Here is a 27,640-nt window from a genome sequence, read left to right on the forward strand (position 1 = left end):
TACTTAGAGATAGTAGTCTCTTCTAGTTGAAAGTATTTTGATGGTAACTATGTTGTCTACCCCTGAGAAACAGTGTGAGATAGTGGGGGGCAAGATGAAGGTCAGGAATTACAAGACCTCTAATTCTTGTTCTGTCCAGGTTTGCCCTATTAGAAGCACCTTGGACAAATCACTTAATGTTTCTGAGTTTGACTAAATAATCTCTAGAGTCCTGCTTAAATTTTTAACTTTGTAATTCCATGAACTTGTACTCAAACGGCACTTAAGAAATATTTGAGACTGATTTGATGACGTCTTAAGTATAGGCTCAAAGGATCAAACACGTTAAACCTTAGGCGCTTAAGCTCTTTGCAGTTGTAGCAGGATGTATGACTTTGATACATCCAATTTTATTTAGTATTGGTGGAGATCATGATTAATTGAAAATATGCAATCGATTTTGGATCGATTGTAAGTGATAATTATTTGTTTTCAGAGAGCCAAGCCTCCCAAAGTTCAAGGGGCTGAGCAACATCTGGAAAGAATCCAACGCAGCCATCAGAAACATCATGCTATTTTGGCTTCCATTAAGTCAAAGGAGCGAGATCGCTTGAAAGTTGAGTGGGACCAGCACAATGATCGCAGATTTGTGGACAGTCTCGTGAAAGCACGAATCAAGGATGCCATGCAAGGTTTTATCATCAACACTGAAGAAAGACGAAATAAGTAAGGTTCACAAACTGGTGCTTCAGACTATAAAACATTCCCAAAACCCTAATGTGAGATTGACCAAAAATCAAGTGAATTTTTATAGTAACGATCATAGCTGAGATATTCATATCCTTACCAAATCAATAGCTACTGCTTGTATTTTCACTTGTGATAACCCACATTTGATAGAAAGAAAAAGAATATATTGTTTAATATTTTGTTACTTTAGTTAAAATCTGTTACTATTCTTTTGTCGATGATGTACATTATTTAATTTGTATGAGATCAAATAAAATATGGCATGTCAGTTTCTGTTGCTTTAAATGAAGACTAGTCTTATTTTATAGAAGACTGCAATGATTTTTTTCCTTACAAAATTTATGATTAAACATGTGCTTTGGGGGCACCTGGGTGGCTCAGTCAGTTAAATGTCTGCCTTTGGCTCAGGTCATGATCTAAGGGTCCTGGGATCAAGCCCCCCTGTCTGGCTTCCTGCTCAGCAGAAAGTCTGTTTCTCCCTCCGCCTCCACACCCCCCCTCCCACGCTCCTGTACATGCTCTCTCTCTCAAATAAATAAATAAAATCTTTTTTAAAAATAAAAATAAACATGCTAATTAAATAAAGTAAATAAAAACCAATTAGTAAAATGGTCCATGTGGCATGACCATTTTAATTTTTTTGTAATTTTTTCAGGCTACGTGAACTTTTAGCATCAGAAGAAAGTGGGTATTTTACTGAAATGCAGTTGAAAGAAGAAACAATTGAGGAGAAAAAAGATAGAATGAGAGATAAAACCAGATTATTGAAAGAGAAGAAAGAAAAAGAGAGACAAGATCTCGTGGCTGAAAAACTAAACCAGCAATTCAGGTAATGATATTAGAAAAACATACAGAATCTGAAGTTGGTGTATGAAAAAATGATTTAGGAATACTAATTTATAGTAAAATATGGTCTTAAAATGGTATACACGGTTCTTGTGCCTCTAAGCCTTGGTAATTATACACATCATTGAATAATGCAGGCACTGAGGGTTTGTTCTTGTTTTGTAGTGAGAATGCTTCGGACCTACTGTGTTAGCAAATTTTAAATATGCAATATAGTGTTATTGTCTATAGTCACCATATTCTGCATTAGATCCCCAGAACTTATTTATTCATCTTATAACTGAAAGTTTGTGTCCTTTGACCAATATCTCTTTATTTTTCCCACCCCCAGTCCCTGGGAACCACCATTCTACTCTCTGTTTCCGTACATTCAGCTTCTTTTTTCTTTTATTTAAGTGAGAATACAGTATTTGTCTTTTTCTGTCTTAACCCACTTAGTATAGTGTCCTCTGGGTTCATCCATGTTCTCTCAAGTGGCAAGATTTCCTTCTTTTTTATATTGACTAATATTCCATTTCACACACACACACATGAACATATGTACATAGATATGTATATATATATCACACATTTTCTTTATCCTTTCACATAACACTAGGCACTTAGAGTGTTTCCGTTTCTTGACTATTGTGAATAATGCTACAGTGAACATGAGATTGCAGATATCGAGATAACTGATTCCATTTCCTTTGGATATATGACCAGAAGTGGGATTGCAGGATCATATGGTAGTTCTGTTTTTAGTGTTTTAGGAATCTCCATACTGTTTTTCATAATAGCTGTACCAACTTATATTCCCACCAACAGCATACAAAGGTTTCCTGTTCTCTACATCCTTGCCAACAATTATCATCTCTTGTCTTTTTGATAATAGTCATCCTAGCAGGTGTGAGGTATTATCTCACTGTGGTGTTGATTTGCATTTCCCTGGTGATCACTGATGTCGAGTACTTTTTCATGTACTTTTTGGCCATTTGTATGTCTTTGCTGGAAAAGTATCTATTCAGGTCCTTTGTTCATTTTTTAATCAGGTTTTTGGGGGCTACTGAGTTGTATGAGTTCTTTATGTATTTTAGATATTAACCCCTTAATAGATACATAGTTTAAAAATATTCCCTGATTGCCTTTTCCATTTTGTTGATTGTTTCCTTTGCTGTGCAGAACTTTTTAATTTGATGTGGTCCTACTTGTTTATTTTTGCTTTTGCTGCGTTTCCTTTTGGTGTCATATCCAAAAAATAATGCCAAGACCAATGTCAAAGGGATTTTTCCCTATATTTTTGCCTATATGTTTTACAGTTTCTGGTTTTGTGTTTAAGTCTTTAATCCATTTTGAGTAAACTTGTATGAATGGTATATATAGTAGTCCAGTTTCATTCGTTTTCATGTGGGTATTCAATTTTCCCAAGACTACTTATTGAAGAGACTATTCTTTCCCATTGTGTGTTCTTTGCCTCCTTGTAAAAGAGTAGTTGACTACATATGTCTGAATTTATTTCTGGGCCCACTGTTCTGTTTCATTGATCTATATATCTATTTTTATGTCAGTACTATACTGTTTTAATTGCTATAACTTTGTAATATAGTTTGAAATCAAGTGTGTGATGCTTCGAGCTTTGTTCTTCTTTTTTTTTTTTAATCAAGATTGCTTTGGCTCTTTTGTGGTTCCATCTGAATTTTAGGATTGTTTTTTTCTATTTCTGTGAAAAATTCCATTGGAATTTTGGTGGGGATTGCACTGACTGTGTAGATTACTGTGTTGTATGGACATTTTAACAATATTGATTCTTTCAATATTTCAATTTCAAGTGGAGTATTGAAAGGACAAATGATTCCTTTCCATTTATTTGTGTCTTCAGTTTCTTTCATCAATGTCTTATAGTTTTCAGTGTATTGATCTTTAACCTCCTTGGTTAAATATTTTCCTAAATATATTATTGTTTCTGATGCTTTTGCAAATGGGATTGTTTTCTTAATTTCTTTCAGATAGTTCACTTTTAATGTATAGAAATGCAATTGATTTCTGTATGTTGTTTTCATATCCTGCAACTTTATTGAATGTATTGATTAGTTCTAACAGCCCATATTTGCATGGAAGTACCTGAGGGTGATCTTCTGAGATGATTTATATCATGAAGAGCTTGGCAAAGGCTTTTGATTTCATAAACTTTGAGAGATTCCTTACCTCTAAAGCAAAGGTATACTAAAAAAGTCTCAGTGTGTTATATTCCTTCTTAGATTTACAACTCTTAGAGCAAGGACATACTTACATATTTATAATTTAATTATATATGTAATTCCTCAGTTATATTTTCAGTGCCTCTAATAATGCCTTATAAGAGTGTGAACATCAAGAATTACTATCATATATCTCAGGGTGGTATGTTCATTTTGCCTCCTCTTCTCATTCGTGTTTCTTAATGTAGTGATGATCACATGATGTAACCCACGCAATGCTCCAGATTATCCACTTTATCGGTCTCTTAATTTTGGAGTAACTGATTAAGATTTTTATCTTCAAAGGAATCTTTAAAGTTCAGATATTACCTGGAAATGCTTAAAACATAGCCATTATCATTCAATAATTAAATATTTCTGAGGCCCTACTTTGTGCCAGATTCTGTGACTAAATAATAGATTGATTGGCTTAACAAAAAAAAAAAAAAATGAGTGTCACTTAGGCTGTCAGGTCACCAGATGTGAGCAGGGCAGGTTGTGTATCATGTTACTCTGGATTCTAGAACAGAATAATGTAACAAAGTAACATAACAAAGTACATGTAAACCCTGAGTTAAAGTCTAGCACAATTCAGAAGGAATACAAGAGTTCATTTTTTACACCATGCAAAATTTGAGCAGATGAGAAATCCAAAGGTCAACAGGTGTAAGAAAGCAGCAAAACCAGGCATGTAGAGGATTAAGACATGGTTTCAGAGGCAGAGATTTTGCCACCTCCTCTCTCTCTCTGCCATGAAGTTGCCATTGATCATATGGACTGCCCTAAATCCTCCTAGTAGAGGCCCAGAGGACAAGTAAACTATTTCAGTGAGTAGTGCATACAAATCGCAGATACAGCTGAGCTAACCATAAATTAGATTGCTCAAACTGGAGGGAGTGGCAAGTTCCAGGGCTTGGGGAACTGCTGAAGGAGGGCAGCGAAGAAAACCAGAGTAGTAATGCATAGGGCCGGAAGGGATTCGTCACTTTCTTCATCTAGCAAATGGGTAACTTGAGTTCTACAGATATTAATTTTCCTGAGTCCTAAAGCTTGTAGTAACCAAGAAAGAATTAGACTTGGATTTACTAGCCTATGTAAAGTATAACCTCACCCCTGTCCTTGGTAGGACTCAGAGACTCCCTACTGGTTGCTGGAGGAGAAGACGCAGGGAGGGACAAAGGGGATACTAGCAAGTGAATTTCAGTGACCATTCATATATTTTCCACACCCTGGTAAATGTTGCTCAACACAGTAAGGAAAACAAGGTTCAAAAGTGGTTCACGCTCTTAAAATACCTATTAATTTGATAAAATTTTACAGATTTTATAGACAAATCTTGTATAACTAAGTGTACAGCTTCGTAGAGAAGTTGTATAACTTGCTAGTTAGATAAATTGTTAGCTTTTTGAAGAAACAGTTATATCCTACAATAAATTGTTTTTGGTGTTTTTAGTGTAATACTGCCAATTCTTCAATACAGAGCATCACACATAGTTTTAATTCTTTACGAGAATGAAGGGTGAGGGTTAAATTTTGACCAAGGATGCTAAATCAGGCCCCATTGGGGCATGGGATGACTCAGTTGGTCAAGTGTTCGACTCTTGATTTCAGTTCAGGTCATGATCTCAGGGTCCTGGAATTGAGACCTGTGTTGGGCTCAGCCTGGAGTCTGCTTGAGGATTCTTTCTCTCCCTCTCCCTTTCCCCCCGCTTGCATGCTCTCTGTCTCTGTCTTTCTCTCTCATAAATAAATAAATAAATAAATAAATAAATAAATAAATAAACAAACTTTTAAAAAATCATGCTAATTTAGCATTACATAAATAAATAAACAAGGCCCCATTATCGAAACTATAACTGGAGCTTTAATACATATGTAGAGCAAGATGAAATTACTGCTCCTTCTTCTCCTCTACCACCTCCTCCTCCTTTTTGTATTCCCTTACATGAATATGCCACAATTTATTCATTTCTCAGATGATAGGCATTTCAGTTATTTCTGGTTTGGGACTTTTTTTTTTTTTAAAGATTGTATTTGTTTATTTATTTGACAGAGATAGAGACAGCCAGCGAGAGAGGCAACACAAGCAGAGGGAGTGGGAGAGGAAGAAGCAGGCTCCCAGCAGAAGAGCCTGATGTGGGGCTCGATCCCAGAACGCTGGGATCATGCCCTGAGCCGAAGGCAGACGCTTAATGACTGAGCCACCCAGGCGCCCCTGGTTTGGGACTTTTATAAATACAGCTGCTGTGAACATGCTTGTATGTGTCTTTTGGTGGACATGTGCTTTCATTTCTGTTAGGTACCTAGAATATTGGATGCCTAGAATGGGTCATTTTTAGTGTTCCACTCCTCTAAACGGAAACATTACTTTCAGTAATAATGAAATGAAATGAATAATAATGACAAGATAGCCCATGATTTCTCTTATTTAAATTTTAAAGTAATTACATATTCACAGAAATTGTCAAGATAGTACAGAGGTGCCATGTACCCTTATCCCACTTTCTCACCATGGTTATATCTTAATGTAACTATAGCACAATATGAAGAAAACTGACAGTGGTACAACATGTGTGCACAGTTCTGTGTCATTTTATCACATGTGTAGATCCACGTAACTCACCACCACAATCAAGACACAGAACTCTTCCATCGCCATAGAGATCTCCCTCATGCCACCCCTTTATAATCACACCCACCCCTCTCACTCCCATCTTTCCCTGCCTCTGGCAACCGCTAATCTCTTCTCCATCTCCATCTCCATCATTTCACCATTTCAAGAATGTTACATACATGGAATCACACAATATGTAAGCTTTTGAGATTGGCTTTTTTCAATTGACATAGTCCTTCGAGGTCATCCAAGTTGCTGCATGTATCAGTAGTTTGCCCTTTATAGTCCCTTGTATGGTTATACTTAGGTTTGTGTAAACTGTTTACTACTGAAGAACATTTTGGTTGTTTCTAGTTTTTAGCTATTATAAATGAATCTAATATGAACATTTGTATACAAATTTTTGTGTGGTCATAAATTTTCATTTCTCTAGGATAATTGTCCTACACTATTGCTGGGTCTTTCTATGTATGTTTAATTTTTAAAGAAACTGCCAAAGCGTTTTCCAGAGTGGCTGTCCCATTTTACATTTGCACCAGTAATGTATAGTAGACCAAGTTTTTCCATATTCTTGCCTGATTTTTATATTGTCACTATTAGAACAGAGGTGTCTAACGATATCTCATCATGGTCTTCATCGGCGTTTCCCTAATGGCTGGTGGTGTTGAACAACTTTTTATGTGCTTATTTGCTCTCTGTATATCCTCTTTGGTGAAATGTCTCTTCATGTCTTTTGCCCATTTTCTAATTGGATTAGCTATTAAGTTTTTAGAGTTCTTTATATAATTTATTTTTTTAAGATTTTATTTATTTATTTGACAGAGAGAGAGAGAGAGCACAAGCAGGGGGAGTGTCAGGCAGAGGCAGAGGGAGAAGCAGGGAGCCTGATGCAGGACTCAATCCCAGGACCCTGGGATCATGACCTGAGCCGAAGGCAGACGCTTAACCGACTGAGTCACCGAGGCACCCCAATTCTTTATATATTCTAGATGTGAGTCCTTTGTGTAGGATATGTGGTTTATAGTTTTTTTTTTTAATCCTCTTAACAGGCTCTTTCACAGAAAGTTTTTAAGTTTGATGAAATCCATTTTATCAATATTTCTTTTATGGATCATCCTTTTGATACATCATGAAATTTGTTTTTAGGTGTCCTGTATTTATATACAATGAGTGATTGGATCCCAGATTAAGGTCGGCATTTTTTGGCTTTGTTTTGTTTTAGGGTGTTTTTATTAAATGAATACCCTAGGATGTGTTGTCAGAACACTTGAGGGTTGTCTCGCCTCTGTTAATTACTGATAGAGGTGATAGAACGAAGTACCAAAGAACCCCAATTCCAGGGCCAGACTGCCAGGTCCTCAGTCTCAGCTCTAGCACATATGAAATGTATGAACTTACCCATGATGCTTCACTGCTCTATGCTTCCATTTTATCTAAACTGGGGATAATAATAATAATGAACTTGGAGGGATGTTGCAACATTGGTTGTTATGAAGATTACAAGAGTTCATACATGTCAAATGCTTAAAACAGTGACTGGCAAATAATAAGCATTCAGTAACTGTTGCTAATAATATTACAACCACTGGCTATATGGTTTGGGAATACACTAAGGTTCTCTGAGTTTCAATTGCTGTAACTTTAAAATGGGGATAATACTTGCTGCTCCATTTAAGTATAAGACACGTATGAGGATAAAATAAGATTTTACTGTGAAAGTACTATGTAAAACACTCACAAACAAAAAGTTTTCCTCTTATCAATCATTATTATAATTAAAATAGATAGATACACTTTTATCTGTAGATAAAAAGTGTAGATACACTTTTATCTGTAGATAAAAAGTGTAGATACACTTTTATCTGCAGAACTTCCCTGAATCAAGTGTTTTCAAGGTTAAGCGAATATGTGAATCATTAGGATGTAGGGAGGACATATTTGATGTTTTTTATTTAAATCTCGTCTTTGGTTTTTATTTTTGCTATATTTCATAATTTATGTGATATAGTAATATAGTAATAATTGCATCCAATTTATAAATAATAATTCTACCTGTTTGTAGGTGCTTAGAATTTTTTTTTACTGGAAAGGATACCTAATCAAAGTTTGAAGATCTACTGATCTAAAGAAATACTTGATATGGGCATCTTCATACAGTGTTAATTCAGGCTTTCTCTGCAACATGCGTCATCAAGTGCCTGACAACATCCCTTACAAGTGCCTTACAACTGTATTTATATACAATTATATACAATACATACAATTATACAATATACAATTATACATTGTATATACATTATATACAATATATATACAATTACATACAATACAATACAATTTATATACAATTTATATACAATACATCAAGTGCCTTACAACTCTGATTTTATATTAGGTAAAGGAATTACCTTAAGGAAATCATCAGAGATAAGCAGAAAGAGCTACATTTATAAATATTCATTGCAACATTATAGTAAAAGAAGTAATCTATACATTCATCAAACAAGGAAATATTTAAATAAATTGATATATTTATAGGTCCAGCCTCTATTCCATAGCTTAGCAAACTATAATAAAATTTTGAGGTTAGGTATTTTAAGAAGATTCCATAAAGAAACATTCCCAAAATATGTTAGGTGGAAAAATTAAGATATAAGGAGATACCAATATAGGTATATAGATATACAGAATGAAACCAATTCTAGTGAAAATGCACGTACACAAGACTGGAAAGAAATACACTACCATGCTGAAAGCAGTTATCTCTGGGGAGAGGGATTAAGAGGGATTAATTAAGGGATTAATTTTTAGTGTCTTCATACTTTTCTATATTTTCCAGTTTATCTGCATGTATTAGCTTTACAATAAGAAAGGTTTTTTTTAAAAAAAATATTGTAAGCCATACTTGTTATTCTTAGGCTTCAGATTCTCATTAATTGAATAACTTTTCTGGAGTATAAATCATAGGACCGGGAAGGACTTTAATTAGTTGTCACGGCCAATTCTGATAGATTTTCACTGATGAATTCATTTTTCAATGTTAAAGTGTTTTTTTATTTGTTTGGTAACCTAGCAATTTCAGTTTCTGTAATCTTTTTGAGCTTTCCGCAGAATATAGATAATGGCCAATTATCATTATTTTGCTAATAAGCATGACTGTATATCAATTTAACCAACAATTATTTAATGGACATTGGGTAGGTAGTATGGGGAATATATTCCTGAAATATGTTCCTGAGTCCCAGCCCTCACAGAGATTCCCCTTTAGTTAGGGAAATGAGACTAGTCATCATCAAATGTTGAACAATACTCAACCATATTTGATACATGTCAATTTCTGTGGTATTGACCATGCTTGTAACTTTAGACATCAACCTTTCTCTCAGCCTTAGCAACTAAAATTCTTCAAATTTCTTTATTGAGCCCATTCTCAAATTTCAGCTTCTTGGTGCTGAACTTGATGAAACCAGGAAGACTTGATGTTTATAAATATTACCTTGAATCAGAGGTTCTCAAGCTTGACTATATGCCAGAAGTTTCTGAGGTACTCTGAAAAAATACAGATACCTGGGTCCTGCCCCCAAATATTCTGATTTAACTAGCCTGGTCTGAGAATAGCAGAGGGGAGAAGTAGGGTAGGAGTTTAAAGATAACCCTAAGCAATTCTAAAGTGTAGACAGTATTGAATATCATAGCCCTTAAATTAAAAACGGGCCCAAGGAAGAATTTTTGAGGAAATTTGAATTACTAAGACTGAAAGAAAGGATGAGGTCTAAACACTTACTGAAAGAGCATTTCTTCTGGAATGGTGACATAAGCCTAGGTATGAAAAGGCAGAGTTTGGGCTGTTTTCCCAGCTCTTGCAGAAACCCCTTCAGTGACATGTGTCCCGCTAGGAATCCAGGGGCACTGGGGCAGCTTCACCATGATGTGCAGACTCTTAGCTCTTTCCTTGACATATGGGGCCTCTTCCTACCAAAGCTTTAATCTACGTGTAATGTTGCAGGGACTCATGCCTCTTTTATCTCCTCTACAGTAATAATAAGAGTTGCCATTTATTTAGCTTGCGTTAGTTACCAGATATTTTCATCCGTTTTCTCTGATCCTTACCAGAACCTTGAAGGAGAGTTGTTTTACAGATAAAGAAACAGGCTCAGTTAGGCAAGTTTTTGATCCAGGGTCACACAGAAATGTCAGATATTGGTTTCAAAGTTGGCTTCTCTCCCTGCTGCCCCTCATGTGACTTCTCGGCTCTGGTGGCCTACATCCAGGTCTTTTACTTTTCATACTTCAGTGTCTGACTGTGCAGATGTGTGCCTAAATAGAGCAGTGTCTCCTTAAAGGCTTGGTTTTGCCTTTTAAAAATTCTCTTTTCAGGGGCGCCTGGGTGGGTCAGTCGTTAAGTGTTTGCCTTCGGCCCAGGGCATGGTCCCAGCGTTCTGGGATCAAGGCCCACATCAGGCTCCTCCACCGGAAGCCTGCCTCTTCCTCTCCCACTCCCCCTGCTTGTGTTCCCTCTCTTGCTGTCTGTCTTTATCTCTGTCAAATAAATAAAAACTTTAAAAAAAAAATTCTCTTTTCAGGGGCACCTGGGTGGCTCTGTCAGTTAAGCGTCTGCCTTCGGCTTAGGTCATGATCCCAGGGTCCTGGGATTGAGCCCCACATCGGGCTCCCTGCTCAGTGGGGAGCCTGCTTCTCCCTCTCCCTCTGCCTGCTGCTTCCCTTGCTTGTGCTCTCTCTTTCTCTGTCAAATAAATAAAATCTTAAAAAAAAATTTCTCCTTTCAGAGAACGCTGTGAGGAGCTCCGTGCTGAATTATTTTGTATCCATCAGAAGAAGGTGTGCGAGGAGCGGAAAGCACAGATAGCTTTCAATGAGGAGCTGAAAAGGCAGAAACTGGTGGAAGAGCAGATGTTCTCAAGGCTCTGGGAGGAAGATCGATTAGCCAAGGAAAAGCGAGAAGCTGAAGAGGCAAGGAGGCAGAAAGAGCTGGTGGAGAACACACGCCTGGGGCTGAATGCCCAGATCACCGGCATCAAAGCGCAAAGGCAGGCTGAGCAGCAGCTGAAGGAAGAGGAGGCACGCTTTGTGGTGGGCCATTTACGATGCTTGTCGCGGGATGATCCACTCAATGGGTATAGTACACAGTTTGCAGGCCTGCTACCATGCACTCTGCCTCATGGCCTGGCTAGTTCACAGGGCAGCAGACCATGGTCAGAGCCTTGGATTCCAAGGCACAGTCTGCAGTGCCATCCCCATCCCATTGCATAGGGCAAGTTACTTCACTACTGTGACTTGGTCTTTTTATCTAAAAAATGAGGCAAAAGGCACTTGTCTTTGTTGTGAGGATGAAATGTGATAATCATGGGCAGTACCTTGGAGGGCTAGTGGCAATTTGGCAACATCCCCCCATTCTTTAATATGGATAACTGACAGTTTCCAAATCCTATGTAAAGGGCTATACAGCAGCTACAGTGGCTCCTCCACCCCAGCCACCAAAATCAGTCATTTCGTTCCAACAAGGCCGTTGCCCCTACGATAGAGAAATTAGAACCGTCACTGGAAATGTATGAAAGCACTAAGAAAAAGTAGCAATTTTATATGTACGTAAAGGTTCCAGCAACTGATACTTTAATACCACCAAATTTAGGAAAAATGTATTTTTTCCTGGGAAATCCCAAGTATTGAAATTTAACACCATAAGAAATGCTAAAGGTAAGATATTTCAGAGCCCAAAAAATTTCCTGGGTTTGAGACTTTTCTTTTGGAGAATTTAGTGATCTCTAAATATTTTAGCTGCTCTAGAAACATTGAAATGGTGGTCCCCAAATTGCTTCTGTTGTAAGATACCCAGTGAGTCGTTTTTACTCACTATACTTCTGATAACAAATGTGTGGGTTTTTTCTCACACCAAACGATTCTCCAATTCTCCATGGACACTACCAGCTAGGTGACCTACAATTTGATTGAATTCTGACACTAGCTACCAGCAATAGTGGTAGGGTTTAAGGGCTCAGTCCCAGAAGACTGCTTGTACTCCAGAGGCCAGTCACAAATGGTGGGTCCTCAGGATACCCACACTTCTGTCCAACTTGGCTACAAAGTCAGAGATTCTCATAACTCCCCCTAAGTTTGATAATTCACTAAAATAACTCATACAACTCAAGAAAGCGCTTTACTTGCTATTACTGGTTGATTGTAAAAGGTACAAGTCAGAAACAGGCAAATGGAAGAGATGCATAGGGCAAGGTATGGGGGACAGTACAGAGAGCTTGCACACCCTCTCTAGGCATACCATGTTCCCAGTACCTCCTGTGTTCACCAGCCCTATCATTTGGCGTTTTAATGGAGGTTTTATTATGTAGGCATGATTAAATAAATCATTGACCATTGGTGATTGAACTCAATTTCTGGCCCCTCTCTCTTCTCTGGAGGCAGAGGGATATCCGGAACTGAAAGTTTCAACCCTCAAATCATATGGTTTGGTCTTTCTGGTTACCAGCCCCACCCTGAAGTTATGTAGGGGCTCCAGCCACCAGTCATCACGCGAAGGTACAAAAGATAGTCTTACCACTTCAGAGATCACAAGGGTTTTAGATGCTATGTACCAGGACACAGGGATACAGACCAAATATTTATTTTTCTTTATACCGTGCCTAGCTCTATTTCTACCTTCCTTTCAAAAAAACTTTTTAGGGGCGCCTGGGTGGCTCAGTCGTTGGGCATCTGCCTTCGGCTCAGGGTGTGATCCTGGCGTTATGGGATCGAGCCCTGCATTAGGCTCTTCCACTGGGAGCCTGTTTCTTCCTCTCCTACTCCCCCTGTTTGTGTTCCCTCTCTCTCTGGCTGTCTCTCTCTGTCAAATAAATAAATAAATAAAATCTTTAAAAAAAATTTTTTTAAGAAAAATTTTTGGAAACAATTTTAGCCTCACAAGAAGTTGAAAAAATAGTGGAGTTCCTGCATACCCTTATGTAACCAAGCATTATATATGTATGTATTTATATTTGTATTTATATATTTACATATAACTATAAATACGAGGAAATTAACAAAAATTGTATGATTACCTTAATAGTTGCAGAAAAAACATTTGAAAGAATTCAGTATCCAATCATGTTAAAAATTATAAACAAATTAGATATGGAAGGAAGTATCTAAACATAATTACAACAATATATGACAAGCCCATAGCTAACATCATGCTCAGTGGTGAAAGGTTTTAAGCTTTTTCTCTAAAATCAGGAAAAAAACAAGGGTACCTGCTGTTGCCACTTTGGGCAACAGAGGACTGGAAGTCCTAAACAGAGCACTTCAGTAAGAAAGAGAATAAAAGTTATCAGAATTGGAAAAGAAGAAATAAAATTGCCTCTATTGCAGATGATAAGATTTATACAGAAAAAGTTCTAAAGACTGTATCAAAAACTGTTCAATCTAATTAACAAATTCAGTAAAGTTGCAGGATACAAAATAAACATGCAAAAATAAGTTGCATTTGAAAACAAAACAAACCAGGAAATTGACATTGGTGTAATGCCTTCAATTAAAGTTACTCTTTACTTAAATATAATAAAATCTTCTTTGGATTTCACCAGCTTTTACACGTAGCCCTTTGGGGGAAGGCGTATTGTTGTGTGAAATTTTATCACATATATAGATTTTTGTAACCACTACTAAAGTCAGGATGCAGAACTGTTCCATCATCCAAAGAAACTCCTATAAAGCTACTCCTTTATAATCTCCCTCCACCCTAACTCCCGGCAGCATTGATATATTCTTTATCATTATTATTTTGTGACTTTAAGAATGTTATATAAATCCTACCTTTTTTAATGTTTTATTATGAATATTTTCAAATGCACAGAGTTGAGAGTACAATGAACCCCTGTCTACTACTCTCCCTGTTTCAGCAGCTGTATAATTTTGCCATATTGGTTTCCTCTACCTCCCCCCAACCCCACTTCATTTTTATGTTTTAAAACATCAACCCCAGGGGTTCCTGGGTGGCTCACTTGGTTAGACTGCCTTCAGCTCAGGTCATGATCCCGGAGTCCCGTGTTGGGCTCAGTGGGGAGTCTGCTTCTCCCTCTGACACCCCCCACCCCATACTCTCCCTCTCTCTCATTCTCTCTCTCAAATAAATAAATAAAATCTTTAAAAAAAAATAAAACAAATAAAACATCAATCCCAGATATGTCATTTCCACCTTAAATACATGTCAAGTATGCATCTCAACAACACGATTGAGGACGTTTTCTTACCCGTGCCAATATCAGACCTAAAAAAATTAACTGTGATTCCTTTTTTTAAAAAAATATTTTTTATTATATTATGTTAGTCACCATACAGTACACCCCTAGTTTTTGATGTAAAGTTCCATGATTCATTATTTGCGTGTAACACCCAGTGCAGCATGCGATACGTGCCCTCCTTAATACCCATCACCAGCCTATCCCATTCCCCCACCCCCTCCCCTCTGACGCCCTTTGTTTGTTTCCCAGAGTCCATAGTCTCTCATGGTTCATTCCCCCTTCTGTTTACCCCCCCTTTCTTCTTCTCTTTCTCCTCCTACCGATCTTCCTACTTCTTATGTTCCATAAATGAGTTCCATATGATAATTGTCTTTCTCTGCTTGACTTATTTCGCTTAGCATTATCTCCTCCAGTCCTGTCCATGTTGCAGCAAATGTTGAGAAATCGTTCTTTTTGTTTTTGTTTTTTTTTTTACAGATTTTATTTATTTATTTGACAGAGGAAGAGACAGCCAGCCAGAGAGGGAACACAAGCAGGGGGAGTGGGAGAGGAAGAAGGCAGGCTCCCAGCGGAGGAGCCTGATGTGGGGCTCGATCCCATAATGCCGGGATCACGCCCTGAGCCGAAGGCAGACGCTTAACGACTGCGCCACCCAGGCGCCCCGAGAAATCGTTCTTTCTGATGGCTGAGTAATATTCCATTGTATATATGGACCACATCTTCTTAATCTGATCATCTGTTGAAGGTCATCTCCACTCCTCCCATGATTTAGCTATTGTGGACAATGCTGCTATGAACATTGGGGTGCATATGGCCCTTCTCTTTACTACGTCTGTATCTTTGGGGTAAATACCCAGTAGTACAATTGCTGGATCATAGGGTAGCTCAATTTTTAACTTTTTAAGGGACCTCCACACTGTTGTCCAGAGTGGCTGTACCAACTTGCATTCCCACCAACAATGTAGGAGGGATCCCCTTTCTCCACATCCTCTCCAACAATTGTTGTTTCCTGCCTTGTCAATTTTTGCCATTCTAACTGGCATAAGGTGGTATCTCAAGGTGGTTTTGATTTGAATTTCCCTGATGGCTAATGATTTTGAACATTTTTTCATGTGTCTGTTAGCCATTTGTATGTCTTCATTGGAAAAGTGTCTGTTCATCTCTTCTGCCCATTTTATGATTTGTTTATTTGTTTCTTGCATATTGAGCTTGAGAAGTTCTTTGTAGATCTTGGATACCAGTCTTTTATCTGTAGTGTCATTTGCAAATATCTTCTCCCATTCCGTGGGCTGCTCTTAGTTTTTTTGACTGTTTCCTTGGCTGTGCAGAAGCTTTTTATCTTGATGAAGTCCCACAAGTTCATTTTTTCTTTTGTTTCTCTTGCCTTTGGAGGTGTGTCATGAAAAAAGTTGCCGTGGCCAATGTCAAAGAGGTTGCTGCCTATGTTCTCCTCTAGGATTTTGATGGATTCCTGCCTCACATCGAGGTCTTTCATCCATTTGGAGTTTATCTTTGTGTATGGTGTGAGAGAGTGGTCAAGTTTCATTCTTTTGCATGTAGCTGTCCGATTTTCCCAGCACCATTTATTGAAGAGACTGTCTTTTTTCCACTGGATGTTTTTTCCTGCTTTGTCAAAGATTAGTTGCCCAAAGATCCGAGGGTCCATTTCTGGGTTCTCTATTCTGTTCCATTGGTCTATGTGTCTGTTTTTGTGCCGGTATCATGCTGTCTTTGTGATCACAGCTTTGTAGTACAGCTTGAAATCCGGCATTGTGATGCCCCCAGCTTTGTTTTTCCTTTTCAACAATTCCTTGGTGATTCGGGGCCTTTTCTGGTTTCACACAAAGTTAAGGGCTGTTAGTTCCATTTCTTTGAAAAATGTCATTGGTATTTTGATTGGGATAGCATTGAAAGTGTAGATTGCTCTGGGTAGCATAAACATTTTAACTATGTTAATTCTTCCGATCCGTGAGCATGGAATATTTTTCCATCTTTTTGTGTCTTCTTCAATGTCTTTCAAGAGTGATTTGTAGTTTCTAGAACATAGATCCTTTACATCTCTGGTTAAGATATTCTGAGATAACATATAATTTTTGGTGCTGTTGTAAATGGGATGGATTCCCTAATTTCTCTTTCTTCAGTCTCATTGTTCGTGTATAGAAATGCAACTGATTTCTGAGCATTGATTTTGTATCCCGCCACATTACTGAATTGCTCTATAACTTCTAGTAGTTTGGGGGTGGAGTCTTTTGGGTTTTCCATATAGAGTATCATGTCATCTGCGAAGAGAGACAGTTTGACTTCTTCTTTGCCGATTTGGATACTTTTATCCCTTTTTGTTGTCTGATTGCTGTTGCAAGGACTTCTAGTACTATGTTGAATAATAATGGCGAAAGTGGGCATCCTTGTCGTGTTCCTGATCTTAAAGGAAAGGCTTCCAGCTTTTCCCCATTGAGAATGATATTTGCTGTAGGCTTTTCATAGATGGTTTTTATGTAATTGAGGAATGTACCCTCTATCCCTACACTCTGAAGGGTTTTAATCAGGAAAGGATGCAGTATTTTGTCAAATGCTTTTTCTGCATCTGTTGAAAGGTTCATATGGTTCTTGACTCCTTTCTTGTTGATATGATCTATCACACTGATTGATTTGCGAATGTTGAACCACCCTTGCATCCCAGGGATGAATCCCACTTGGTCATGGTGGATAATCCTTTTAATGTAGTGTTGGATCCTATTAGCTAGGGTCTTGTTGAGAATTTTGGTGTCCATATTCATCAGGGATATTGGTCTGTAATTCTCCTTTTAGATGGGGTCTTTGCCTGGTTTGGGGATCAAGGTAATATGGGCCTCATAGAATGAGTTTGGTAGTTTTCCTTCTGTTTTTATTTTTTGAAACAGCTTCAGGAGAATAAGTATTATTTCTTCTTTGAATGTTTGATAGAATTCCCCGGGGAATCTGTCAGGCCCTGGACTCTTGTTTTTCGGGAGGTTTTTGACCACTGCTTCAATCTCTTCATAATTAATCGGTCTGTTTAAAAAATCAATTTCTTCCTTTTTCAGTCTTGGTAGTTTATAGGTTTCCAGGAAGGCATGCATTTCTTCCAGGTGTTTAATTTATTGGCATAAAGCTGTTGATAAAAGTTTCTAATGATCCTTCCTATTTCATTGGTGTTGGTTGTTACCTCTCCCTTTTCATTCATAATTTTATTATTTTGGGTCCTTTCTCTATTCTTTTGCATAAGTCTTGCCATTGGCTTATCGATCTTATTTATTCTTTCAAAGAACCAGCTTCTAGTTCTGTTGATCTGCTCTACTGTGCTCCTGGTTTCTACTTCATTGATCTCTGCTCTAATCTTGATCAACTGGTTACTCGTGCGTGGATTAGGTGTTTTTCTGTTCCTGTTCCAGCTTCTTGAGGTGAGAATATAAAAACTGCATTTTAGATTTTTCTATTCTTTTGAGTGAGGCTTGGATGGCTATGTATTTTCCCCTTAGGACTGCCTTTGCAGTGTCCTATAGGTTCTGGACCATTGTGTTTTCATTCTCGTTGGTCTCCATAAATTGTTTAAAATGATTTTTGATTTCCTGGTTTATCGAATCATTCTTGAGCAGGATGGTTCTTAGTTTCCAAGTGTTTGAGTTTCTTCCAAATTTTTCCTTGTGATTGAGTTCCAATTTCAAAGCATTGTGGTCTGAGAATATGCAGGGAATAATTTCCATCTTTTGGTATCTGTTGAGACCTGTTTTGTGACCCAGCACATGATCTGTTCTGGAGAACGTTCCATGTGCATTCGAAAAGAATGAGTATTCTTTTGTTCTGGGGTGTATATATATATATATATATATATATATATATATATTCTATATATATATATATATATATTCTATATATATCTGTGAGGTCCATCTGGTCTAGTATGGCATTCAACGCTCTTGTTTCTTTGTCGATTTTCTGCTTAGGTGATCTGTCTATTGCTGATAGTGGAGTGTTGAGGTCCCCTACTATTAACGTATTTTTATCTATATGTCTCTTTATTCTGGTTAAGAGTTGGCTTGTGTATCTTGCTGCTCCCCTGTTGGGGGCATAGATATTTATAATTGTCATATCCACTTGTTGGATACATCCTTTAAGAATAATATAGTGTCCTTCTGTATCTCTAACTACAGTCTTTAGTTTAAAATCCAATCTGTCTGATATGAGAATTGCTACCCCAGTTTTCTTTTGAGGTCCATTGGCATGAAAAATGGTTTTTCATCCCTTTAGTTTCAGTCTGGATGTATCTTTAGGTTCAAAATGAGTCTCTTGTAGACAGCAAATGGATGGGTCATGTCTTTTTATCCAATCTGCAACCCTGTGGCTTTATGGGAGCATTTAGGCCATTCACATTGAGAGTGATTATTGAGAGATATGATTTTAATGATGTCATGTTGCCTGTAAAGTCTTTGTTTCTATAGATTGTAACTTTCTATTCTGTATCACTCTTGGGGCCTTTTTACTTTTATAGAACCCCCCTTAATATCTCCTGTAGGGCTGGTTTCATGGTTACGAAATTGGTCAGTGTCTGTCGATTCTGGAAGGTCCTTATCTCTCCATCAATTCTGAATGACAGCCTTGCTGGATAAAGGATCCTTGGCTGCATGTTTTTCTCTGAAAGAGCTTTAAAAATGCCCCTCAAACCCATTCTCTCATTCCAGGTCTGTGTAGACAGGTCTGATGTAATCCTGATATTTTTGCCTTTGTACGTGAGAAATTTCTTTGCCCTAGCCGCTTTCAATACTGTATCCTTGGATCTAATATTTGTGAATTGCACTATGACATGATGTGGCATAGGTTTGTCGTGGTTGAGCTTGGGAGGGGTCCTCTCTGCCTCTTGGACACGAATTCCTGTTTCCTTTGCTAGATTAGGGAAGTTTTCAACTACAATTTGTTCAAATATCTCTTCTAGACCTCTGTTTTTCTCTACCCCCTCGGGGATGCCGATGATTCTGACATTGGAACGTTTCATTGAGTCAGTAATCTCCTGTAACCTACATTCTCGAGATTGGATTTTTTTTGAGCCAAGTTTCTGTTTTAGCTTTCTCTTCTACCATCCCATCCTCCAATTCACTAATTCGTCCTTCTGCCTCATTTACCCTGGCCGTCAGAGCATCTAGTTTTGATTGCATTTGATTCAGAGCATTTTTAATTTCTGCCAGACTCGCTCTCATTTCCGCCCTTAGAGATTCTATATTCTCATTAATATTTTCGTTAATTTTTTTTTCAAGTCTACACATCATCTTGACCATTGTTTCTCTGAACCCCATTTCTGACAATTTGGTTATATCCATTACCATCAGTTCTGTGGCAAAGGCCACAGACTCATTATCTTTTCTTTGCTGGGGAGGATTTCTCCTTCTCGTCATTCTGATGAGGAGAGGTTGCGGGGTTGCCCAGAGCCCAAATTATTGACCAGGACCCAGGCAGTGTGCACTTGTTTTATAGGGACCTTAGGGATGTGGGCCTCTTGATTTTTCAGCCTGCCTTCTGGGGGAGGGGTCTGCTGCGCTGATACTCAGGCAACCCTGTTTGGGTAGAGTCACCCTGTCCCCTGCGAGGGGGGATGGGGATGGGCACAATGTGAGCTGGTATTTCCGGCCTTTTGTTCTCTGGCGGCTTTCCCTGGCGGTTTTCTGTGGCTCTTCTGAGAGTCAGAGCAGCAGTGGCCGAATTCCAGCCTCTGTCTCAGAACAGAGAGATCACAGTCCACTCTCCACTGAGCTCTCCTGGCCTCTTTAACTCTGTTTCTGTTGGTGCTACTAAAAACCCTGCAGCATCCCGGGTTGTGCACCCCACAGCCGGTGTCCCAGCCCTTACTTCCAGGGCCGGCACGTCTCTGTCCTTTGTGCTTTTAACACTGCCAGCCACCTCCGGTTCCGTGTGCGCTCCCAAGCTCTCTGTTTCAGTGTGGTTCGCACGCACTCTGGAGTGCCGGTTTTCAGTCTGGTCGGGCACACGCTTCCAAGCTCCCGGTTTCAGTCCGGTTCTGGAGCGCCGGTTTTCAATCTGGACTCACGCAGGTTCCCAGGCTCACGGTCTCAGTCTGCTCTCTCTCAGGTGCCGGTTCTCGAGTCCGGCCCACTCCCCAGTGCAGGTGGCTACTGCTTCCCGGCTCCCGAGCTCGGCAGCTCCCTCCCCCTTCCGTTTATCTTCCGATAACTGTGATTCCTTTTTATCATCTAAAATCAGCATCAAATTTCCATCATTGTCTGAATTACATGATATTTAAATCAGAATCCAAACATGGTTTTTATAGTCTCTTTAGAAAGAGGGACTGTTTCTTACTCAAACCAGGGGACACTTGAGGTCGAAGGGGGTGCAAGAAATTCATTACGTCAGCACAACAGGTGCACAATCAGAACTACCCTGGAGAAACCAAGACATGATGAGCTGCTTTTAGGTCTCTAAATCTTGAACACTTCTCTCCTGTCCTATCCCATCTCCCCCATGTCTCATAGTGGGGGTTTTGTTGATTGCTTCCTCCTGGTGTAGTCAGCCTTACTTTAAAAAAAAATGTGGCCTGCTGTTCTACTGGCTTTCATTTTTTATAGCCATTGCTTTTCCTTAGATGTAGCAGGGGATTTTCCCATTTTCTTTTGACCCTCACAATTCAGGATTTACTATTTATGACATAAATAAGAAAGTCTAGCATATAACTGTCTTCTCACAAACCAGTGATTATGGTGACTGCGGCCGTTGCGAGTCTCTGTTAAAGCACATTGGGAATTGTTTACCGTCCTCACTATTGCCACGTCATCTCTTGTCCCAGGTGGGCAAGCATTTATCCCTCCAGGACTGCTCAGCTGCCGCCTGCAGGAGGACAAATGCTGCAGTTTATACCATACCCAGATTTTCTAGCAAACCCACAATGCCCGACAACATTGGTGTCCCAGTTAAAACTGCTTGATTGGCCGGGCAATTAAGCCAGCCTGGAGGGTCAGAAAGATAAGAAAATGAGAGGAATGGGGGGAGTACTCTTTTTTTTTTTTTTAAAGATTTTATTTATTTATTCGACAGAAATAGAGACAGCCAGCGAGAGAGGGAACACAAGCAGGGGGAATGGGAGAGGAAGAAGCAGGCTCATAGCGGAGGAGCCTGATGTGGGGCTCGATCCCATAATGCCGGGATCACACCCTGAGCCGAAGGCAGACGCCCAACCACTGTGCCACCCAGGCGCCCCTGGGGGGAGTACTCTTAAAGAACACAATGCATACAATTTAATTTTGTATATGTAGCTGATGGCACATTTCCAGTTTGGGGCTCCTGGTGCTGCTTAGTAATGTGTCCATATCTAGATTTGCGGGTGTACACAGAAGAGGAAAGTCTGGAAGGCCAATACACTGAAATGTTGAGTGTGGTAGTGGGTGTTGGGTATTAGGATTAAAAGTGATTTCTCTCTATACTTTTCTGCATTTTGAACTCCACAACCATTTATTATTTCATAATCATACACAGCACAAAGTGCTATTGCTGACTCAGCAATGAAAAGGCAAGTTTTCTATCTTACAGTCCCTCTAAATTCAGGTGTGTGTATCTCCAAGAAACCCTTGATTCTCAGTCTCTTAAGTGAAATGCATTACCTTGTATGTTTCGTTCAAATATCCTGATACATAATCTTAATTATTGTTTTACCTTAGGAAAATGACAAAGCACAGGTGAAACTTGAGAACGAACAGGATAAGCTGAAGAAACAGAAGACCAAACAGGAAATTAGGGCTGCTTTGCAAAAAGCCCTTGAGGAGAAAATAGAACATATTCATCAGGAATACAGAGAAGAACAGGACTTGAACATGAAGCTTGTGCAAAGGGCCCTTCAAGACTTACAGGAAGAGGCTGATAAAAAGAAGCAGAAAAGAGTAAGATGTTTATTCAGTGCCTACTGTGTGCTGGCTGAGGTAGCTTGCTCAGCTTTCAGTCTTACCGGAGCCAGCTGCATGCAGAATGAACCATATTGTGCTACTCTGCAGTGTGGTCCACGAACCGGCAGCATCAGCAGCATCTGGGAGGATGTTAGAAATTCGTAGGCTCCAGAGTCAGTCTCCAAATCGAAATCTTGGGAGGGGCAAGAAATCTGTTTTAGCAAGCTCCCCCAGGGGATTCTGATGCCCACTGAATTTGAAGCACTCCTATAATGTGGAGTTGGCACTGTGATAGCAGGATGGGAGTGAAGGAAGTGAGTGACTGAGTATGCGGGGAGGCTGGGGAAGACATCACTGAGAAAGTGGTATTCGAGTTGGACTTCGAAAGATATGTAAAGTTTTGTCAGGCAGAGAGTAGAGAAAAGCATTCCAGTATGTATTCAGTGGTCTGTTCTTTTGAAATTTGTATTGAACTCTTGAGGGCATTATGCTTTTCCTATAGGTACTATTCTTTTTGTTCCTTTTTAAAAATAAACCTTATTTTTTAGAGCAGTTCTAGGTTCAGAGCAAAATTGAACGGAAGATACAGAGATTTCCTATGTACTCCCTGCCCACACATGTGGCATAGCGTCCCTCACTACCAACATCCCCCAACCAGAGTGGGACATTTGTTACCATTGATGAACCTACATCAGTACATCATTATCACCCAAAGTCCGTAGTTTACATAAAGGTTTAACCTTGGTGTTGTATCTTCTGTGGGTTTGAACAAATATAAGATGACATGTAGCCACCATGAAAGTATCATACAGAGTAATTTCACTAGGCTAAAATCCTCTGTGCTTCCCTGTTCATTCTTCTCCCCTGACTCCAAACCCTTAGAAACCACTCATCTTTTTACTGTCTGCACAGTTTCACCTCTTCTAGGATGTCATGAAGTTGGAATCCCACAGTATGATGCCTTTTTAGATTCACTTATTTCACCAAGGACTGTGCATTTAAGTTGCCTCCAGGCCTTTCCTGGCTCTACAGCTCATTTCCTTTTCACTCCGAGTAACATTCCATTGTGTGGATGGACCACAGGCTATCCAGTCACCTACTGAAGGATATCCTGGGTTGCTTCCAGTTTTAGTGATAGTGACTAAAGCTGCTGTACACATTTGTGTGCAGGCTTCTCTGTGGCGTTTTCGGATCATTTGGGTAAATACCAAGGAGTGTAGTTGCTGGGTCATATGGTAAGAGCATGTTTAGTTTTCTAAGAAACTGCTAAATTGTCTTCCAAAGTGACTACTATTTTGCATTTCCATGTGTTCAGGGTCAACTGTACATTCTAGAGGCTTTGGCTCAGGATGGAACTACAAGCACGGACTCCACTGCTCGTTGAGCAGATCTCAGTGAGCTCTGCTGGGTTGGCCGGGGTGCACCCTGCAAAGGAATGTGTGGTGTCCACGACTGAGTTTAGAATCACTGTGACTTGGGCTTCTGTGTCTAATAGAGCCAGGAATGTTTGGTGATTGCCTTTCTCCCAGTGGGCCACCAGAGTTGTAAATGGACAATTATGCAGGTGGGACAAGCTCTGAGGAACTGCCAAATCCCTAGGGTAATTCTCTGGGAGACTGGCAAGCCTGCAGGTTAGGGAAGTTGTTTGGGAGAGAGAGAGCCTTGGGACTCTCTGAAGGCCTCTGAGACATTAGGATTGGACTCTGGAGTGAGGTAATCGCTTGTTTTAAAGAGAGGAGCTCACTTCGGGGTTGTCCCAATATAGGATCATTGGGCATCCCCAATTGGTGGAGCTGCCAATACAAGGCCCCCTGTTATTTGAAGTGTCTCAGACATTGCTTCCTGCCAGATTTGGCATGGGAGCTCCACGACCAGGAGGTGGGAAGGTTGCTCTGCAAGGTGGGTTAGGGCTTGGATACTTCTCCATTGTATGGATGTGCCATGTTTCATTGTCAGTCTGTGGATATTTAATTTGTTTGAATTTTTTGGCTATTATAAATAATGGTACTGTGAATATTCTTGTGTAAACTTTTCTTTGGACATAGGTTTTTGTTTCTCTTGGCATATACCTAGGAGTAGAATTAATGAGTCCTAAGGTAACTTTAAGTTTTTGAGTACTTGCCTAATTGTTTTCCAAAGTGGCTTCACCATTTTATATTCTCACTAGCAGTGTACACAGTTTTTGATTTCTGCACATGCTTGTTAGCACTTGTTATTTTTTGTCTTTTTTATTTTAACCATCTTAGTGTGTCTGAAGTGATCTGTTATTGAGGTTTTGATTTGCATTCCTTAATGACTAATGATGTTGAGCTTCTTTTTCTGTGCTTATTGACCATCTGTATATCTTCCTTGGAGAAATCTATTTGAACCTATTTGAAATTTCAAGAAATCTATTCCAATAATTTTTCCAATTTTTAATTGGGCTATTTGTCTTTATTTATTTATTTATTTATTTTTTAAGATTTTATTTATTTATTTGACAGAGATAGAGACAGCCAGTGAGAGAGGGAACACAAGCAGGGGGAATGGGAGAGGAAGAAGGAGGCTCACAGCGGAGGAGCCTGATGTGGGGCTCGATCCCATAACGCCGGGATCACGTCCTGAGCCGAAGGCAGACGCTTAACGACTGCGCCACCCAGGCGCCCCTATTTGTCTTTATTATTGAGTTGTAATAGTTCTTTATATGTTCTGGGTATAAGTCCCTTACACATAAATTGTGTGTAAATTTTTTTTTCATCCTTGGGTTGTCTTTTCACTTTCTTAATGGCTTAAAGTGCAAAAGTTCACTTTCTTTTTTTTTTTCTTTTTCTTTTTTTTAAAGAATTTATTTATTTATTCGACAGAGATAGAGACAGCCAGCGAGAGAGGGAACACAAGCAGGGGGAGTGGGAGAGGAAGAAGCAGGCTCACAGCGGAGGAGCCTGATGTGGGGCTCGATCCCATAACGCCGGGATCACGCCCTGAGCCGAAGGCAGACGCTTAACCGCTGTGCCACCCAGGCCCCCCAAAAGTTCACTTTCTTAATCCCTTAAAGTGCAAAAGTTTTAATTTTGACGAAGTCCTATTTATCTCTATTTTGTTTTGTTGCTTGTGCTTTTAGTGTTATATCTAAAAATCTGTTCCTACCCCAAGGTTACGAAGATGGGGTCCTATGTTTTCTTCTTAAAGTTTTACAGGTTTAGTTCTCACATTTAGGCCTTTGATCCATTTTGAGTTAAATTTTGTGTATGGTGTGAGATAGAGGTCCGACTTCATTCTTTTGCATGTAGCTCTCCAGTCGTCCCAGCACCATTTGTTGAAGAGACTGTTCTTCCCCTATAGAATTGTCTTGGTACACTTGTCAAAATCAATTGATGGTGAATGTGAGGGTTTATCTCTGGACTCTCGGTTCTATTCCATTAATCTATGTGTCCATCCTTATGCCAGTAGCACATATCCATATGTCTTGATCACTGTATCTCTGCAGTAAATTTGAAATCAGGAAATGTGAATCCTCCAACTTTGTTCTTTTTAAAATTGTTTTGGGTTTTCTGGCTCTCTTGCATTTCCATATGAATTTAGAATCAGCTTGTCGATTTCTGCATAGAAACCCTTTGGGATTTTGATAGGGATTGTTTTGAATCTGTAGACCAAATATAGACAGTTGCCATTTTAATGGTATTGCCTTCTGATCCATGAATGTAAGATGTCTTTCCACTTATTTTTTCAGTTTCTTAGTTTTCAGAGAATACAAGTTTTACCCTTCTTTTGTTAAATTTGTTCCCAAGTATGAGACTATGAATGCAAGTCATACTGAGGGTACAGTTCAGACCTTGCCAGTCCTCCCCCAGATCTATGGTATTCTCAAAAGAAGTCAGAACAGAGATTGGATGGAACGGCACAAGTATAATGCTATGAACAACAGAGAAGCGAACTAAAAATGCCAGCATTGCAAAACCCAGTTCACAGTCTTAGCTGCACATTAAAATAACTTGGGGGGGGGCGCCTGGGTAGCGCAGTCGTTAAGCGTCTGCCTTCCGCTCAGGGCGTGATCCTGACGTTCCGGGATCGAGTCCCACATCGGGCTCCTCCACTGGGAGCCTGCTTCTTCCTCTCCCACTCCCCTGCTGTGTTCCCTCTCTCGCTGGCTGTCTCTCTATCACATAAATAAATAAAAAATCTTAAAAAAAAATAAAAATAAAATAACTTGGGGAACTTAAACGCTGTTCATTAGATCGGAGTCTCAGGGTGAGATTCAGTCCTTGGTACTTTAAAAAGCTCCCAGGTGATTCCAAAGTATAGCTAAGGCTGAGAATGTCTGTTATCAAAGTATCAAGTGACCATCTTCTAGTCAGGAACAGTGCTATCATAGTAGTAATGCCTTATTTCGTTTATCAGGTTACAATTTCATAACCTACCTAACTGAAAATAAATGAAGATAAAGCTGTATAATTGAAAATTATCTGAGAACTGCTTTGAAAAATACTTTGGGAAAGTGTTTGAAGTAACATTCAAAAATGTATTATAAAGCACAAGTACAAAGAATAGCACAATAAAACCCATACGTCCGTCACTCAGCTTCAGCAACCACGGACTAATGGTCATTTCGTATTGCATGGGTGCCCCACCTGTCCCCTTCCACCACTTGTGAATATTTTGAACTAAATCCTAGAGGGTGTGTTTCATCTATGTGTCGGTATGTAGTTCTAAAAAAATGGGATTGTAGCTGTAAATGGTTGTTTTAAAACTTATCCTCTGTACCATTATCACCTACAAGCTTAACAACATGAGGTAATTCTTCTGTTGTGTAGGAAGACATGGCAAGAGAACAGGAGATATATCGTCAGTATGTGGCGCAGCGGCGTGAGGAGGAGAGAGCCCAGGAGAAAGAACTAGACAGAATATTAGAGGCAGAGAAGGAAAAGAAGTTTGCTGAGACGGACAAGGAGCTGAGACTTGAAAAGGAGGCAAGGAGACAACTTGTGAATGAGGTCATGTGTACAAGAAAACTTCAAGTTCAAGAAAAATGTAAGGACGTGAGTTATGATAATATTATAGTTGGGCCTTAATTCAACTTAAGTAGCAACCAAAACATTTATTAAGTAG

General features: G+C 39.2%; 1 protein-coding gene across 5 annotated transcripts in view; it reads left to right on the top strand.

Moving 5' to 3' along the window:
- Positions 1-27,640, top strand: part of CFAP53 (cilia and flagella associated protein 53) — a 37,555-nt gene that overhangs the window by 4,312 nt on the left and 5,603 nt on the right. For 4 of the 5 annotated variants that reach the window (XR_006778195.2, XM_045790088.2, XM_087869828.1 and 1 more), the window contains exons 2-6: positions 476-705; positions 1,385-1,558; positions 11,193-11,496; positions 22,334-22,552; positions 27,346-27,562. Coding sequence is in view for 4 of the 5 variants with exons in the window: in XM_045790088.2 (XP_045646044.2) it covers positions 476-705; positions 1,385-1,558; positions 11,193-11,496; positions 22,334-22,552; positions 27,346-27,562 (1,144 nt within the window). In the remaining variant the exon portion in view is untranslated. The remainder of the gene's footprint in view (positions 1-475; positions 706-1,384; positions 1,559-11,192; positions 11,497-22,333; positions 22,553-27,345; positions 27,563-27,640) is intronic. The other variant, XM_087869829.1, reaches the window with a different exon arrangement.

This window comes from Ursus americanus, chromosome 19 (assembly GCF_024610735.1).
Source record: "Ursus americanus isolate L20-20 chromosome 19, mUrsAme1.1.p, whole genome shotgun sequence".
Taxonomy (NCBI): domain Eukaryota; kingdom Metazoa; phylum Chordata; class Mammalia; order Carnivora; family Ursidae; genus Ursus; species Ursus americanus.